Source organism: Dromiciops gliroides, chromosome 2, assembly GCF_019393635.1.
Source record: "Dromiciops gliroides isolate mDroGli1 chromosome 2, mDroGli1.pri, whole genome shotgun sequence".
Lineage (NCBI taxonomy): Eukaryota > Metazoa > Chordata > Mammalia > Microbiotheria > Microbiotheriidae > Dromiciops > Dromiciops gliroides.
In genome coordinates this window covers 678,164,256-678,182,087 of record NC_057862.1, presented here as the reverse complement: position 1 = coordinate 678,182,087, position 17,832 = coordinate 678,164,256, and the positions used below count along the sequence as shown (strand labels likewise).

At 46.0% G+C, this 17,832-nt stretch overlaps 1 protein-coding gene across 7 annotated transcripts in view; it reads left to right on the top strand.

Annotated features, from left to right (window-relative positions):
- Positions 1–17,832, top strand: part of EXOC6B (exocyst complex component 6B) — a 606,916-nt gene that overhangs the window by 102,863 nt on the left and 486,221 nt on the right. For all 7 annotated transcript variants that reach the window (XR_006354775.1, XM_043983601.1, XM_043983599.1 and 4 more), the window contains exon 6: positions 1,568–1,772. Coding sequence is in view for 6 of the 7 variants with exons in the window: in XM_043983601.1 (XP_043839536.1) it covers positions 1,568–1,772 (205 nt within the window). In the remaining variant the exon portion in view is untranslated. The remainder of the gene's footprint in view (positions 1–1,567; positions 1,773–17,832) is intronic.

The window sequence follows — 17,832 nt, the reverse complement described above, 5'->3', positions numbered from 1 at the left end:
TGGGAGCTCCCTTTGAGTAGGAATGGTTTCATTTCTGGGACATCAGCACCTCAGACAGAGCTTGGCATATAGTAGGTACTTAATAAATGCTTGTTGATTGATTGATGAGTCTTAAAGCTGAAACTGAGAACTTCTGTAGATTCCTTCCTCCTCTGACGGGGTTCGAGTTTTGGAATCTTTATGTGAACATGTATCTCTTTGATGAGCAGGGCATGAGGAAACACCTTGGAGACCACAGTGCCAATCATAATTGGATACAGGAACAGGGTTATGTAGCTGAAGGTTTTCATTAAAAACAGAATAATCAGATTTTTAGATCCAATCTCAGGGCACCCAGGTGGCGCAGTGGATAGAGCACTGGGCTCATCTTTCTGAGTTCAAATCTGGCCTCAGACACTTCCTCACTGTGTGACCCGGGGCAAGTCACTTCACCCTCTTTGCCTCCCTTTCCTCATCTGTAAAATGAGCAGGAGAAAGAAATGGTAAACCCCTCCAGCACCTCTGCCAAGAAAACCCCAAATGGGTCACCAAGAGTCGGACACGACTGAAACAACTGAACAACAACAGATCCATCTCGTTGCGTATGTTCAGTGCTCTCCAATATGCTTAGGTCATAGATCGCCATTCAACCTTTTTCATGTAAGTTCCTTGTCGTGGTATTGCCGGACACACAGAATAAGTGGACCTGCTTGGAGCTGGACCAAGCCCTCCAGGGGTCAGTGGATCAGAGTTCTAGAGCTAAAAGAGACCTTAAAGGCGGTCTAGTCCTACCACTTCATTTTACGGATGGGGAAACTGAGGCCCAGGAAAGTTCAGGGGCATTTGCTCACTCAGAAAGTAATGGGTGCCCAAAATAACAAACCTTAGAGGTAGAATGTGAAGCCAGGTCTCTTTTCATGTGGGCCAGTGTCCTTTCCAGGGCATCTCACCACTTCCCATGCCAGGACATATTTCTGTTTCATGTACTGGCTGTGTCTGTCGCTGCTTGGAACCTTCTTAACCCTTTCACAGGACTGATCCTTCTGGCTTACTTCCAGTTTGTTTTCTGCTTTGCTGGGGCTCAGCTTCTCCAGGGAGAGGGGTCAGGGCATCTTGGTAATCAGTCTTCAGTGTGAAGTTCAGTCTTTGGCAATAGCATAGAGAAAGGACTGATTATGCCATCTGCTGAAACTCATCACAGTTCTGCGACCCTTTGATTAGAGGATTATTTTTTCTGTTTTCTGTGTGTCATTGGAAGTCCTTTTCCTTCCCCCCCCCCATTTTTTCCCTGGTATCCTGCATAAATATATCTGCTAATGTGACTCTCCTCATTTCCCATGGCTCCATGATGAGGTATCTCTTCATCTAGGCAGCCTATGAAAAAGTTAAATGGCTTGAGGTTCCCCTTACATTCACTGTTATGCCTAAATGTGATAGTAAAACTGTTACCTTCATGCATGAAGAAATGAATTGAGATTGGGAAGCTTGCCTTAGGAAGACATTGTACTGTGGTCTTTTAGGAGCTGAAAGGAGTTTGTGAATCTGAGAAATCCTGGGCAGAACTCAACCTCTGGGATTCCTTTTACAGACATTACCCTGCCCTGAAAACCCTGGAGCACCTGGAACACACCTACCTGCCCCAAGTGAGCCACTATCGCTTCTGCAAGGTCATGGTGGACAACATCCCCAAGCTTCGGGAAGAAATTAAGGACGTTTCCATGTCTGATCTCAAAGACTTCTTGGAAAGTATCCGGAAACATTCAGACAAAATTGGGGAGACTGCCATGAAGCAGGTAGGTTTTAGATTTGAGATTTGGTGCACAATGAGGGTCTGACTGTTTAACGAAATGAAGAGTTCTCTCTGCCCAATGACTGGGGCATGGAGAGAACGGGAGACGTTATCATACGCTGCCTTTGTCTTTCTGAATCAAAGCCTACTATGTGCCAGGTATGGTGCTAGATATTATTTGATTGTATCCTTCAACAACCCTGTGAACCCTCAGTAGGGTTACACCCAGCTTGTGAAGTGAAATTTTTGGTTCTTAATGGATGAATAGACTATTGATATTGACCATTGCTCCATAACTCTCGGAGTGCTCTGTAAGTCATGACTTGTGTACATTTTCTCTGTCTTGTTGTTAAAATCCTGTTTCTTTTGAGTCCTTGGAAGCCGGGAGGCCTAAATTCCCTTCCAGGTAAGGTCTCGATTAGGCGTCCATGCGAGAGAGGACTCTTGGTGGCCTCTTTTTCCTTCCTGTCCTTCCCCCGAGATGGTGCACTGGATGTGGGTGTGTCTGCAGAATTCACTCTAAGTGGGCTGCATTGCTTAGGGTTCTTGCCTTAAGTTTTTACTCCTCTCAGTCTTTGTCTCCAAAGCCTCCGGAAATGTCCGGACTCCTTTTGTGTTTCTGAATATAAAAAGCAGTAATGACTTACAGGACTATCTGCTTTTTTCAGTCCAGGTCATATTGATTTTATTAAATTTCCCCAGTTTACCTGATGATGCCCCATCTGAAGAGTAAACAGAAGATCCCGTTGTTTATGGAAAGTGTTTGTGTTTTGGCTCCAAAAGCCAGTTCTTGAGGAAGTCGTTTTGAGTTCTTATCACTGCGTACATGGAAAGAGGGAGTCATTTTCATTTGTCTCCTGGGCCCCAACCGACCCTGGAAAGCTTCATTCCAGTGCTTTTCTGATCCGGCAGAGGTTATTTACCCATCATACTTTTCTAAGAGGGTGCAGATGCCTGGGTTTGCTGGGGTTTTTTCTCCTAACATTTTGTCATGGTATTCAGAGTTTAAAATGGAGTAAAGGAAAGCTTTTCTTTCAGAATTCTATGACCACTCTATTTCTGGCTGCAATATAAACTTTGGAGTTAAATAAGTTGGGTTTTTGTTGTTCTTGTTGTTAGCAGAGAAGTACTTGTGTTCCTTTTTACCAGAAAATCGTCCTCAGGGTAATCCTTCTTCCTTGTCATTACACAGTGAGTGGTTCTGCTGTCCTGCTGCTGAATGGTCCCATGTGGGCTGTCTCCCCCCATCGGAATGGCAGCCCCTTGAGAGCAGGGCCTGGCTGGAATCTGGGGGCAGCCCTGGTGTGAGGGAGATGTTCTTGCTCCTGTGGTCTCTTCTGGGAAATTCTCACAGAAGTGACTCTGACTTGTTCTTTTCTTTTGATAAAAGATAGGGAATCTCTCCAGGGAAAAAGCGAAAGTAAATCTCTCCGGAGGAGACGTTATTCAGTACACGTGTTGTTTAGCAAAGATAATGGCGATGGCTCCTTTCCTGAACTTGCTTTTTTCAGTTCAGGTACAAGTCATTCTGTCTCCTCTGCCGCTTGCCGGGCGCCTCTTTCATGGTCCTCGTTGAACACACTTCCATGGACACTCTAGCTCTTGGTTTTTTCTTTGTGTCTCATCTGCCAGGTTTTGTTGTGGTTTCCTTTTTTTGGCTTGTAGTGACTAACCGTGCCTTATTCTTTGCAGGACTTTCCTCCCAAGCATGCTTCCCGTCCCTAATGGTGTTTTATACATAATTTTGTTGTTATTGGTCAGTCTTTTTCAGTCACATCTGTCTCTTTGTGACCCCTCTTTGGGTTTTTCTTGAAAAAGATACTGGAATGGTTTGCCGTTTTCTTCAACTTGTTTTACAGATGAGGAAACTGAGGCAGACAGGGTGAAGTGACATGCCCAGGGTCACATTGCTAGGTAGTGTCTGAGACCGGCTTCGAACTCAGGTCGATAAGCCCTTCTGACACAAGGCCCAGTGCTCTATCCACTGCACCACCTAGCTACCCAAATAGGGCCACCTGACAGCCCGATTTATTGTACACACTGGTTACTTAGTCAGTGTTTGAAATGCTATATGGCCACAGGGGGAGTGGATAGCCTTGGAGATAGAAAAACCTGGGTTCATGTCCTGTCCCCACACTATGTGTGACCATGATCCACTTACTTAATATCTTAGCATTACCCCAGGTAGCTCTCTAAGACTATACATTATAAATGACTTGGTAATCTTCATTAGAGGAAGGACTTCTTTGGTTCCCTCTTGGAGAGTGATCCCGTACAACAATATTTTGTAAAGACAAAAAAAAAAGGAAAAGAAGAGGAAGAAGAATTGGTGTAACGGACAAAATCTGCAAGTATGTTCATGCACTGCACTCCCACCCATGCACAGGAATGAGGCGGGTTGGGGATGCTACTTCTCCTGAGCTGAGCTTGTTCTTTGCAGTTTTGCAGCAGCCCCTTTTGGGTGGATCTTGGGCCTGCTGACCTCATTCTGCATCTGTTCGTGTTGATCTTTTCATGCTTCTTAGGGCTCATCTCACACATCACTCCTGACAGTGTAGTAGCAGGCCTTTACATTCACGTGCCACAATTTGTTTAGCCATCCCCTCATCATAATTTACTTGTGTCCCGTCGCTTCAGTCAGTTTAGTTGTGCTCAACGCTTCACGACCCCATGGGGATTTTCTTGGCAAAGATACTGGCGTGTTTTGCCATTTCTTTCTCCAGCTCATTTGACAGATGAGGAAACTGAGGCAGACAGAGTTAAGTGACTTGCCTGGGGTCATACAGCTAAGAAGTATATGAGGCCAGATTTGAACTCAGGTCTTTAGAACTCTAGGCCTGGTGCACTGTGCACTTTGGTGCCACCTAGCTGTACTTATATATGCTAGGCAGCGTGGTGGAGAGGGAGAGCATTGGCTCTGGAGTACAAGAATCTGGGTTCAAATCCTACCTCTGATTGGAGGTTAACTGCCCATGTGACTTTGAGCAAATCCTTTGACCTCTCTGGGCTTCAGGTTCCTCACCTGTAAGGTGAGAGGTGTGGGCTCACTGGCCTCTGAGGTCTCTTCCAGCTCTGCCTCTCCATCCCCAGCTGCTCTGAGCATTGATGAGCAGACTTCCTCTAGGAGATGGAATTTCCAAAGGGAGATCAGCAGTGACAGGGAGGGATTGGGGTTTATCTCTCTGAGACCCTTCCAGGCTTGTGCCGTCATGTGTTGGCAAGTCTCCTGTGTGGACCAGGAGGAGCTTAGCTGGTATTTACTCCTGTCTCTACACGTTGGAATGGCAGCCGCTTGAGGGCAGTGACTCTGCCTCAGTCCTCCCAGTACCCGGTGCCCAGTGTGCCTCCCTTATGGGACCCTGTAATAGAACACTCTTGTTGAATGGAAATAAACCGACTCCAGCAGGTAACCCTAGAAGCTGACAGTGGTCACAGAAAACGCACCTTGAGCATCTTACTTCCAGGGGCCATTTTCAGCCTTGAGTTGCCTTCGTTTATTTGAACACGGGGTCAATCCTGTTGAAATTAGGTGCAGGAAGAATATTGGACGGACCAGGCAAAGGCAGCCTTCCGGGATTCATCCATCTCTTTGTTAGAGAACAGGGTTCTCCTCTGACCCTTGTGTTTACCCAGAGAAATCAGATCCCCACATTGTAGTACCGAGGCTGCAACAGTTTGATGGGTCATAAAGTCATCCAGTCCCTAGGCTTGATTCAAAGAGCAGGAAAACCTTTTAAACTTGATGTTCTGGGCAGATGCTAATGAAGCGCCTCTTCCTTGAAAGGCGGGGCTCCTAGTACGGAGGACCCTGGCACCTCCGCAGGGGCTGGCCTTGCATGAAGGTCTGGCTGGGTGGAGGAGCAGGCGTCTGCCCGGGCAGCATCTGCTGGGCTGGGGTCTGCTTGGAGGGTTCGGTTTAAATTAGTCTTGTGCAAATGCTCTTCAGCTGTTTGCCTCTCAAGCAGGGAAACAGACATGGTTTGACATGATGGCAAACAAAGCAAATGCTGTTTTTTGTCAGGTTGATGATGACAGAGTTGAAAATTTGATTTTGTGATAATCAGAATGATCTGTCTCCCTTGCCTTGAGTGCATGGTTGGGGCTTGGCCCAGGTTCAGGGGAGGCGGGACATCCTTTGGCTCCCTCTGTTGGACAGGAAACAATGGCTGGGGGTGGATGGGACAGAGAACCGCGCTGATGGGCCAGCCGTTCTGCAGCTGCCTGGGCTGTGGCTATCAGCAGGAGAGAACAGGAGACCTCACTGTCATTTCACTGAGAAACTTAACTTTCATTTAAATTGAAAACAAGAAGGCAATCTGCACCATCAAGTTTGTCTTGGGTAGTGTGCAAAGATGGCGGAGCCTCGTGCCACTCCAGCCCTCCTGGGATTCCCCGGCTGTCTCCCAATACTGCTGGCAATAGCACTGCCTTCCAATAGCAACATGAAAGCCTTTTCATACACTGAGCTTGCTTTTGACTTTGACCCTGTGCCCTTTCATTCAGATCTCAGTTGGGGAGTTGTTAGGAATGAATTAATCTTATTAACACTTGATGATATCCGGTATGTGTTTTCATTATATAGTTTAACATCTGAAATATGTAAGACATATGAAAAAGGCCAATCGCAATGGTGTGGTGTGTTAAGTATACACTTTAAGCACTGTTAACATTTCTACACAGGGGGCCAAGAACAAGCAATCCCAAAGTCATTATCGGATAAAGTTTGGATCTGGACAGCCACAGTTCTCTGCCTGCCTTTCAACTAGACAGATGGAAGCAAGTATATTTTTCATAGCATCAGTGGGATGAACTGTCAAAGCTTATGTTTAATAGGTAGTGAGCTCCCATTACAAGCCTGAATGGGCTGGCGTTCTTGTGTTATAGATATATTTTTAAAGTTGCCTTCTTACTTGTCTTGGCTCAGGCTGGTGTTTTCTCAAGCCAGATATAACAATTGTGTGATTGAAAATGGAGATTAAATGTTTTCTAATAGAGGCTCACTTCCCCTGCTTCTGTCCCCCCTTTAGCAGTTCGGTCTGAAGGTGTTGCTTCCAAGACCTCAGGGTTAATCTTCCTCCAGAGCCAGCTTACATGGTAACCACTTCAACAGGGGGCCCCTTTTCTCCAATTCAGTTACAATATGAGATCTAAAAACACGATCAAATTTAAATCAGATCTGAATGCCTCAGTGGCTGGAATTTGGTGTGCTGTGTCTCCAGCAGAGTGGTTTTGGTGCAAAGCAAACACGTTGCCAGATGGGGATTTCTTTTGCCCAATTTAGGTGCAAGTCTGAGGCCTAGATGGTCCCTTCTGGTTCTTGGACTTTTCTTGTTGACATGTTTTTGTCCTTACAAGCAATTTTCATTTTGCTACCAAGACAAAACGGTGTATGGGCATATCTTATGAGGCTTCTGTACTTTGCTAATTCATCATCTAAATGTTGCTTACTTTGGTGATCGGTTTGTCTCTTTCCTATCATTACACAGCTTTGGTGAAAGGATCAGCTTTCATTTCTTCTTCCTGTAACTTTAAATGGAGAGCTGATGAGTCCTACACTATTGCACTTCTTGGGAGGAATCTGGTGAAAGATCTCCTTACACATAGGGTGGGGTTGGATTGGTTAACAGGCTCCTTTGGCCGGTGATAGTAAAAGGGTTTGGCAAAGCTTTTTAAACAGCAGAGGACAAGCGCAAGTGAGCAACCAGCGAGCAGGCAGCCCTTTTCTTCTCTGTGGGGCCTGAACCTGTACCCGGGGCACCTGGTGATGTCAGTGTCTGAGTCTTTGTAGGAATAATCGGGGGGGGGGCAATTAGAAGGGGCCTTCCAGTGAGCCCTGGAAAGCCGTCCTTACCCAGACTGTTTTGTTGCAGGTATAAACTTGATTATGTGAGTCATTTCTCAGACCACCATGGAAATCAATTTAAAGGTGGGGAGAGAGACAGTGAAAAATAAGTCTGGGGAAACTGCCATTTAGATCCACTCTTCTGGTCATTTTTGTCAAAGATTGGGAATTATAAATAAAAAGAACTCCCAGGTAGAAAGGGCATTGGGTAGACCTGTGTTTCGGTAGTACCGACTGCTTAGTTTTTCCATTTGGAGAATGAGGCAGATGACCTAGAGAACGTGTCAGGTCCTTGTCACATCTTTCTGTGGGTCTAGGCTTCCTGAAGGGGTTGTCCTTGCTGAAATGAGTTCCTCTCTCAGTCTGTGGCATGTGAAGTCCAGGAGGAAATCCTGTGAGTCTGTACTTAAAAAAGAGATGAAGAGCAATGGACAGACGGAGTCTATCAGCCGGAGGGCCACAGGAGGAAAGAGACCAAGGTCCAGTGCCTCTTCCTCCTGCACTCTCTATGGGCCTGGAGGCAGGCAGGGAGCTTCAGATGGGGGTGATTCAGGCCTAGAAGACCCTTGGTCGGGAGGACCCATGTGATCAGCCTCGTTCCCGTGTCAGACACTAGGTTTAGACTCAGTTCTTCTGACTCCAGACGTCGTTGTCTTCTCTCTGTCTTGCTCAGTGTCCCCGCCGGCCTCTTCAGTTCCTTCCAATGCTGGGATTCTTCCACTTCTCCAGAAAAGGTGCTGGCCCTTTAAAGCACATTGAGCAAAGATCACATTATGGAAACTGAGAGCCTGGCTAAATGAACATGTCTGGATTAGGTGACCCTATACATGGGCTTCCAGAGGCAGCCGCCCCTCAGGGAGCGATTCCTATGGCAGCTTCTTTTTTCTGACATCACAGAGGAATTGGATCCGAAATCTGAAAGAGAGGAAGAGATTCAGGTTCTACACCGTGTCATGGTCAGCGCAACAAAATGCTCGGCCCAGAGGTGCATTTTTAAGAGAAATAAAAACAAAAGTAAACATAGTGTTCCCAGCAGATTACAGCTTCCTCTGACTTCTGGGCCTTAATGGTTATAGAATCACCTTCTAGTCTTTTCTGTGTGATCCTCCCCTCTCCTCTACCCTGAGAAGGAAACATTATTTTCTTATGTGCAGGCATAGGTTACAAGTAGTTCTACTTGAAAACAAAATACTCCAAAGCTCATTCTTGCATTTACCTGCCAAGGCTTTCTCCTACCGAGAAGAGTCTGAGGCCACAACCCAGAGGGCCCTTCCCCTTCCCTGTGGGACCTCTCGAGGGCCCCTGCTTTGGGCCTTCCTGATGGGACTTTTGCGCATCCTTTTTGATCATTTGTTTTTTTCATTTCCACATTTCAGTCTTCTTCATGTTACCCTGATGGAGTTTTTGTGTTCAGTAAGGAAAACATCTGGTAGGGGACAAGATGAAAGTCCTTGCTGTGAGCTCAACAATCCTAGGAATTCCCAACTGGGGCTCTTCAGGGCCAGCAAGAGCCAGGCCCCAGGTCGAGGGGCCCACTCTGGGCTCTTTGGGAGGGCTCTGGCTCTTCACCTCACCCTTGGATGCTGTCTGCCCACGTGCCTGGGTTTATGGAGAGGGGAGAGGACACCCCCTGGCCTTGTGGGGCAGATCTCTCTCTCTCTCTCTCTCTCTCTCTCTCTCTCTCTCTCTCTCTCTCTCTCTCACACACACACACACACACACACACACACACACACCCCAGTGCCTTCTGCAAAGCTGCAGCTCCACCTCATTCACTGTAAAATATACATACAGGAGAAAAACAACTTCCATATGGGTGTAAGAGATTATAGTCTGTAGCAAAGAGGCTGACGAGAAACCTGACCTCCTGCATTTGGAATTGTTCGCCAGAGGCTGCTGAAAGCTTAGGAGCCTGCAGCTGAATTTTCGGCAAGAGCAGCCACTGCCACTTGTGTTGGCCTGTCAGAAGCTCACATTATCCATTTAAATGGAGCCAGAGCTGCAGCTGCTTCCCAAGAGGAGATTAGACCCAGAAGACAGTTAGAACGAAAAACAAGTAGCATTTTGTATAACTTTGTCCTGGAAGTGCTATGAAAAAGGTGGTCTATCAGTCAGCCTTTTAAGGTATAAACATGGTTTTCCCCAAATGGGCAGGACTTATTCTCACTTCCTCAAGTTAATCTGTTATTTTGATATTTCCTTTATTTCTCACTTCATGAGAAGCACAGAGGAGAGAACTGTATCCATAATACATACATACACATCTGTGTAGATACCCCCTTAGTTATGTCATGGGGCCCACAGCACCCCAGAAGTTCTCTAGGGCACATCAAAGAATCTTCTCCTTGAGAAACTAAACCAGAGGACAGATACGCCTAGAGAGATAAGCAGAACCAGTTCAGACTGAGCTAGCTCTGAGACCCCCACCCTTCATCCTGGTCTCCCTTACCCCTGGGGAGATAAGTTTGGGTGTGGCTGTGGCCTTTGTGTCCTGAAGAGATGGCTTGGGAGATTTGCAGCCACCCCTCACCCAATCCCTCCAACCACCACCAGTGGGGGATGGTCTTTCCTCACTAAAGGAACTTTCCACAGTCAGATGGTCACCCCCATCAGTCCTCTATAAAAGTACCTGCCAGTCTCCTGCTCGAGGAGATTGGTATCTCAGAGCCACGCGCTGTGCCATGCCTTCTCCCTATGAGAAGTCCAAGGATTTCTCTTGGTTTCCCTTCCCTTCCTCAGCCCCAAAAATAAACTACCATCTTATTCTAACTGCTTTTGTGTGCAAGAGGGTGTAATTCTTTAAAGAGGAATTCCTAAGGACCCCAAGCCCCTACCCTAAACCCCGTACCCCAGTTTCCCCCATGACAGTTATGTGTGGACGTACACGTATTGGTGTGACTGTAGACACATACAAAAGTTTTTTTGTGACATTACTCTTTGCTGGTTTTTCTTCTCCTCATATGGCTGCTTCTCAGTCTTCGTTGCTGGATCTTCATACAGGTCATACCTAGGGGGTGGCGTCCCTCTGGGTGAGCCTCTTTTCATCTCTCTCTGTACTGTTTCACTTGCCGACCTCATCAATGCTCATGGATTCCATTTTCATCTCTGTGCTGATTATTCTCACATCTTCCTATCTAGCCCTAACCTCTCTCTCAAGCTCCACCATCTCCAGCTGCCTTTTAGATATCGTGAGCTACATTTCTCTTAGACATCTTAACTCAGCATGTCCCAAACTGAACTCATTATCTTCTCACCCAAACCCCCACCTCTTTTTTTTTTCTTAATAGTATTTTATTTTTTCCCCAATCACATGTAAAGATAGTTTTCAACATTCAGTTTTTAAAAGATTTGGAGGATTGCTGCAGCCAAAAGTCACAAACCATTTAAGTCATGTCTTCTCCCATGTACTATCTGATGGTTCTGCAGTTTTTCCTTGGAGTTTATTTCCTTTAACCCTGCCTTTGTATCTCACCTCCCAAAGATGTATTCATTCATTCATTCATTCATCCACTGGTAATGGAATATCCTGCTGTGTGAGGCCAACTCTGAGACCCGCTGCCCTGGGGACCATGTGCTTTGCTGTTATCCCTCAGAGGTCACCAAATTGTACCATGTGTCCCGCCCTTACCTCTCAATGTTGCTGTCTGACCTGCCTTGGCACCTTGTGCTTTGCCATGCCCCTGTACCCATCCAGCTGTGGCACCTCAGCCTTCTATGTGCTCTAAAGCTCAGTCCTCTCTGTTGTCTCCCCATATTAGAATGGGAGCCCCTTGAGAACAGGGACCATCTTGCTCTCCTCTCTGTGTTCCCAGTGCTTGGCACAAAGTAGATGCCTAAATGTTTTTCCACTCCATTAAATTAATGACTTAGACCAACCCGGAGGAGACTTATGACCCTTCAGGATTGAATTAAGTGAAGCATGGATTTTGAATGACGGGGGAAACCCTGGGATCCATTGAGGAAGGACTTGCCCCCTTCTCTCTCAGGACATGAATATTGAATGTGGCTTGTTTTTCACCATCATTTCTTGGGAACCCACGTTTAGTTGAACAAAATGAGAAAGGTCAGAGGTACAGGAGCATCTAATGGACAGAAGAGCCCTGAGCTAAGTGTATTTATGTTGATGGACGGAGTAGAGACTTAGGATTTTTTTCAGGTCATTTTTGAGTGAATTTTAAAATTTACAATTTGTTTTGATATCTTTAATTTTTGTGCCACCTTCATTTCCAGGTATTACTCCCCTTGCTTAGCCAGGGAGCCCTCATCCAATGCATAACTGTTACCCTTTATCCTGAGGGTTCTTGGGAATTCTTGTTATTTCTGTATTCTTTCCTTTCACTGTTATCCAAATGTCTTCCCACCAGAAAGGTGAGGCAGAACAAAGCTGGGGCATCCTCCCAAGGGATTGTGAATGACCTCAGAAAGCTTTGCCCTGCTCCTCATTATCCCTGGTCTTCTGGAGTATTTGGAAGTGGTGCGCCTAGGCAGCCCTTCTTAGGTCCACAGATGGGATCCTTAAACCAAAGATAGCACAAAGTTTTCTTTCTTCTGTTGTCCCGGGTGTCTGAGACTGCACGAGAGGGGGAGGACAAACAAGGTAGCTTGTGTTCCCGGGCGGGGCGGGGGCCTGACCTTGGCCGAGTCTTTCCTAAGATTCTTGGGCTCCCCTCACTGAGGAGGGTCGGGGGTGAGCTCGCTGCGTGTGCCCGGGAGAGTCGAGGGTTATCCTCCCGCTGCTTGGGATCCCTTCTTCGCTCCATCCCTCCTGAGCAGCCCCCTGTGGCGGAGGCTGAGCCCCGGCAGGCCTGCCTGCTGCTGCTGTGTTTGGGGAGCTCAGAGACACTTTTGTTCTGCTGCTTTACCCTCCTGACACACTTTTCTAATTGCACAACCACAGCCCATTTGGAAAGCTTTCAGTTATCATCATTTGTGCGTGTGCAAGCGGAGGGAGAAAGTGCTCCGCGGGTCACTCCAGCCCGCCATCTGCAGGGGAAGAAATGCTCTGTCAGGCTGCCCCATGCCCTCTCCCACAGAAGTCAACAACCATGCAGCCCTTGGAGGCTCAGCTGTTGAAAAAGAAGTGAGGTGTTCTTGGTTCTTGGTTATGTTCTAAGTACTTGGAGGTGCCTGTTCTGGGGAAATCAGTCTAGCCAATCAAGGGAACCAGTTCCCACCCATAGCAGTGAGAGGGCAAGAATGCCTTGAGATGCAAGGGTGGGCGGGACCCACCTGGGTGCAGGCAGTGGGCCCTGGAGGCCCATTTTCCATGCCCCCAGTTAAAGAGATTTGGAGGCCAGGGAAAGTTAAAATTTGAGATTCTTGGTGCCGGAATGGAAGAGTAAGAGAACACTAGAGATGTGAGAAGGCCTGGAATCTGTGCAGGAGCCCAGGCCCTCAAGCACAAGCTGGGAAGCGTCTTCCTTCAGCAAACAAAACAACTGTCGGTGGAATTGCTTGCTAGGGTCTCTTTCGGTTGCATCTGGGACTTCAGGCCTCCACGTTCTCAGAGGGCAGTACCTTAGGTGCCAGAAGATGCTTGAACATACAGTGGTTGTGCCAGACTAAAAATCTTAAGGGACAGTTTGTTCTTTGGAAATCCTAGGTCTGGAAAAAGCTGACTCAGAGGTGGTTTTGCCCGCATTTTGCAATTGCTAACACTTGTCTTCTCTAAACCTCCCTAAACAGTGACGGAGCAGAGCGTTGGGCCTGGAGTCAGGAAGACCTGACTTCACATCTGGACTCAGACACTAGCCATGTGACTCAGTTTCCTCGTCTGTAAAATGGGGGTAATAACAGCACCTACCTCCCGAGATTATTGTGAGAGAATCTTTGTCAAGTGCTCAGTGCCGGCTGTCTATTTTAAGTCTGATCATATTAAGAAAGGAAAAATTAAAAAATTTTTGAATTATTAGATGCTTTTTGGATGAGAGTATCTCACATTTATATTTACCGATATCTTTGAGCTGTGGGAAAACAAGGAACCAAGAGGAAACGCACTTTGCAAGATCTCTGTAGCCTGGTCAGGAGTGCAGGGTCTGGCACATCATGAGGCTTCTAGGGATGTTTGTTGGCTCATGGAATGAACTGTTGCTGTAGCCGGGGCACTAAGACCCCAATGTCAAACCCAAGTCTGGTGCTTGGTACACCCTGCTCAGCCACTTGGACTCTAGTGGCAAGGAGAGCTGCTTCCTTACAGCTTGCTGCTGCTGCCCATTTTACTCTTGGCAGCTTTCTTGGAGGGATGCTGGCATTCTGTGGTTGTAGTGGGTTTTCCTAAGCTGTGACAGTTTGCAGAGTTCGGGACAGGGGGCACCCTTTGTTGAGAGGACTGTTACCCCCAATCGATCAATAGGCAAAAGAGATAGGCAGGCACTTTTCAGAGGAAGACAACCTTATGAAAAAAATGCTCCAAATAAATGATAACGGGCAATATGGAAATGAAACAGTTCTGAGTTTCTCAGTCCCTGAAGCCCTTTCCTCTGATTGGTTGGTTCCTCCTAGAATGCTCATTTAAGGAGGATGCACACCTTTGTCTTATTTTCATTCCCCTCCAGGAACCACTTCGGATTCTCTGGATATTTTTCTTTACCATGCCCCTCCCCAGACCCTTTCCTTCCCTACATCTGTTCCCTTTTATCTGTGGTCTTCCTGTCACAGAATGTAAGTTCCTTGAGGCAGGAACTGCATCTTTTCTACTTGTATTCCTGGTGCTAAGTGGATAGTAAATTTTTAATAAATATTTGTGGTTGAGAGAATCCTGGGAAGACTTGTATGAGCCGATGCAAAGTGAAGGGAGGAGAACCAAGTGAGTGATTTCTTTGATAACAACAATATTGCAAAGACAAACAACTGAGAGCTTTAGGAACTCTCATCAGGCCAAGGGTCAGCCATGTTTCCAGGAACCAGTCCTGCTGCCCACCTCCTGGTGGAGCACCAGCCAGTGCACTTGATGCAGAAATGTGATAGGTAATTTCGAACATGGCCAAGGTGGGAATTTCTTTTGCTTGATTTTGCATATTTGTTACGAGGTTGTTTTTTCTTTTTTTTAGCTTTTTCTCCCCCGCTTCCCCCCATTCCCTTTCCCCCCATGTGAGAGGGAGAGAAAATAAATGCTTGTTACATGGGGGAAAAAAGAACTTTTTCTGGTTTGGGCTAGAGGGTGTGGTTAACTTGTGCCCTTCTCTGACTTTAAAAGAAACATTATAAGAAAGCAAGCAGCCACTGAGCCCCCCAACCACCCTGGCTTCTCCCAGGCTGCCTCATGGGCAGCTTTCCGTGCTGCCTGAGGAAACAGCCTCTGACCCAATCAGCTCTGGTTTCTGATGGACTGTGGTTTGGTAAGCTTTCTGGCTGATTGTGGAACTACAGACACTAGCTGAGGAGTTAGAGGCACCTCTCCTCTTCCCATAGTCCACTTGGCAGGTTTGGGTTGTATTTTCAGTTGTATGGACCTTAAACATTTAGGGACTCATAATTCTTTCCTTAGGCCCCCTATACCTTGGGAATGTTTCAAGTTTATTGCTTTTGTTTTTAGCTTTTTTTTTTTCTTTTAAGCATCTTTTCCTGTTCTTCCTTACCTTAAGTTATTGTCATAGGTAATATCCTAGAACTTCAGAGCTGGAATGGACTGTGTAGGGCATCAAATACAGAATTCTTAAGCTTTTTCATATCCTGAGCCCTCAGGGCAAACAGGATGGTGAAGTCTCTGGGCCCCTTCTCAAAAGAATGTGTTTAAATGCATAAACTCTATAGAATGAAAAAGGAAACCAATTATATTGAAGCAATTATCAATATTTTAATAAAAATCAGGTTAAGACCTGTTTTACAATATTTACAATATTATTGTTTTAGTGTAAATTGTTCCTATTGTTCTGCTTACTTCTCTTTGCAGAGGTTAAGATCCCAGGTTAAGAACCTCTGATCTGAAACAATACTCTCATTTATTTCTTCCCTCCCTTCCTTCCTTCCTTCCTTCCTTCCTTCCTTCCTTCCTTCCTTCCTTCCTTCCTTCCTTCCTTCCTTCCTTCCTTCCTTCCTTCCTTCCTTCCTTCCTTCCTTCCTTCCTTCCTTCCTTCCTCCCTCCCTCCCTCCCTCCCTCCCTCCCTCCCTCCCTCCCTCCCTCCCTCCCTCCCTCCCTCCCTCCCTCCCTCCCTCCCTCCCTCCCTCCCTCCTTCCTTCCTTCCTTCCTTCCTTCCTTCCTTCCTTCCTTCCTTCCTTCCTTCCTTCCTTCCTTCCTTCCTTCCTCCCTCCCTCCCTCCCTCCCTCCCTCCCTCCCTCCCTCCCTCCCTCCCTCAGGGCAATGGGGGTTAAATGACTAGCTGGTTAGTGTCAAGTGTCTGAGGCTGGATTTGAGCTCAGGTCCTCCTGACTCCAGGGCCATTGCAGTGCCCCTGCCTGTCCCCACAACACTTTCATTTTCTACTTTGTGACCATCTGTGAATGAAAAATCTGTTAGGTGAATAGCAGTCCTCATTGTGCCATTTAGAAGAGTCTAGTCGGGGGCAGCTAGGTGGCGCAGTGGATAAAGCACTGGCCCTGGATTCAGGAGGACCTGAGTTCAAATGCGACTGGTGCTTTATCCACTGCGCCACCTAGCTGCCCTGTCCTTGTGCCCTTTTGACTTTTCCAAGCTAGAGCTGCATCATGTATATTGACCTAATTTTATTAAAAATTTTAATTTAGAAGAGCAAGGGGAGCAAAGTGACATGCAGGCAGATTTAACAAGGAAACAGCAGAAATCTGACAGTTTTGGGAACAGGGAGAACGGTCTTTAGGACATGCTGGCCTGGACCTTGAGGAATGGAGGTGCCGAGTGATTGGAGAAAATTGGGAGCAGGAGGAGGGGAGGGGTGTCCTCACTAGATGGCAAAGACGCTCTTGTGATAGACCAAGGCTGGCTTTGTGGCAGCCATTCCCCCCTTTCTCTTCCCATGTGTATCTCTTAGGCTTCATGCTTAGCACTCTTTCATTCAATGAGTTTCTTTAAATTGATGCTTCTTTACTTCTTAGATTTTGGTAGCTTCTCATTATTTCCCATTAGCTCTTCTATAATAGAAGCCTCCCTTGTAACAAGGAAGTACAACACCATGACCACAGTGGATGACATTTGTCTTACTCTGTTCCGATGATATATGGCTTCAGTTGAGTGGATGGAGTTGTACTTCATCAGGCATTCTTCAGATGTTTCAATGTATAGAAATTGTTCTCCTGATTGTGTTTATTTATCTCTACATGAATAATATACATGACTCTTCCCAAGTTTCTCTGAATTCTTCATATTTGTCATTTCTTGTGGTGCAATAATATCCCTTTATTTTCTTTTTTAAAATTAAATTTTCTTTTTAGAATCATGAAGCATTTTTTCCATCCCACTGGGAAAAAAAAAGAAAAACAAAACCTCGTAACAGAAATCCATAGTTAAACAAACAGACTCCCATATTGGCCATGTACAGAAATGTGCATCCCATTCTGCCTCCTGAGTCCATTGCCTCTGCCAGGATGCAGGTAACATTCTGAATCACTGGTCCTCTGGAGTTGTGGTTCAATGTTGCATTGACTGTAGTTCTTAAGTCTTCAAAACTGTTCATTTTTACAATATTGTGGTTTTAATGTAAATTGTTCCTATTGTTCTGCTCATTTCTCTTTGTACAAATTTTCACAAGTCTCCAGTTTTTATGAGGTGCAGTCATGTTCCATTACATTCATAGACTATCATTTGTTCAGCCATTCCCCAATCAATGGACACTTCTTCAGTTTCCACTTCTTCATCACTACAAAAAGAGCTGCAATCCCCTATTCTACCTATAGGAACTATTTCTCTTTTTTGGAGGCATATTTAGGACTAGTAGTGGCATTGCTGGGTCAATGAGGGTTGATACCCAAGTTAATAATTTTTGGGAGATTCTTCCAGATTGCTTTTCAGAAAAGCCATACCATTTCATAGCTCCACTAATAATGCATCAGTGTGCCACCCCCTCCCCCGCCTCCAGTCACTCCAACTTTTGTCATTTTCCTTTTTTGTCAACTTTGCTAATATGATGGGTATGAGGCAGAACCTCAGAGTTGATTTAATTTTCATTTCTCTAATTGTTAATTAATTGGAACATTTTTCACATGGTTGTTAGTAAGCTTGGATTTCTTCCTTTGAAAACTTTCATATTTGAGTATCACTTGGAGAAATTTTGCTCATGGCTAGACCGAGCTAATATAATAAAATGACAAC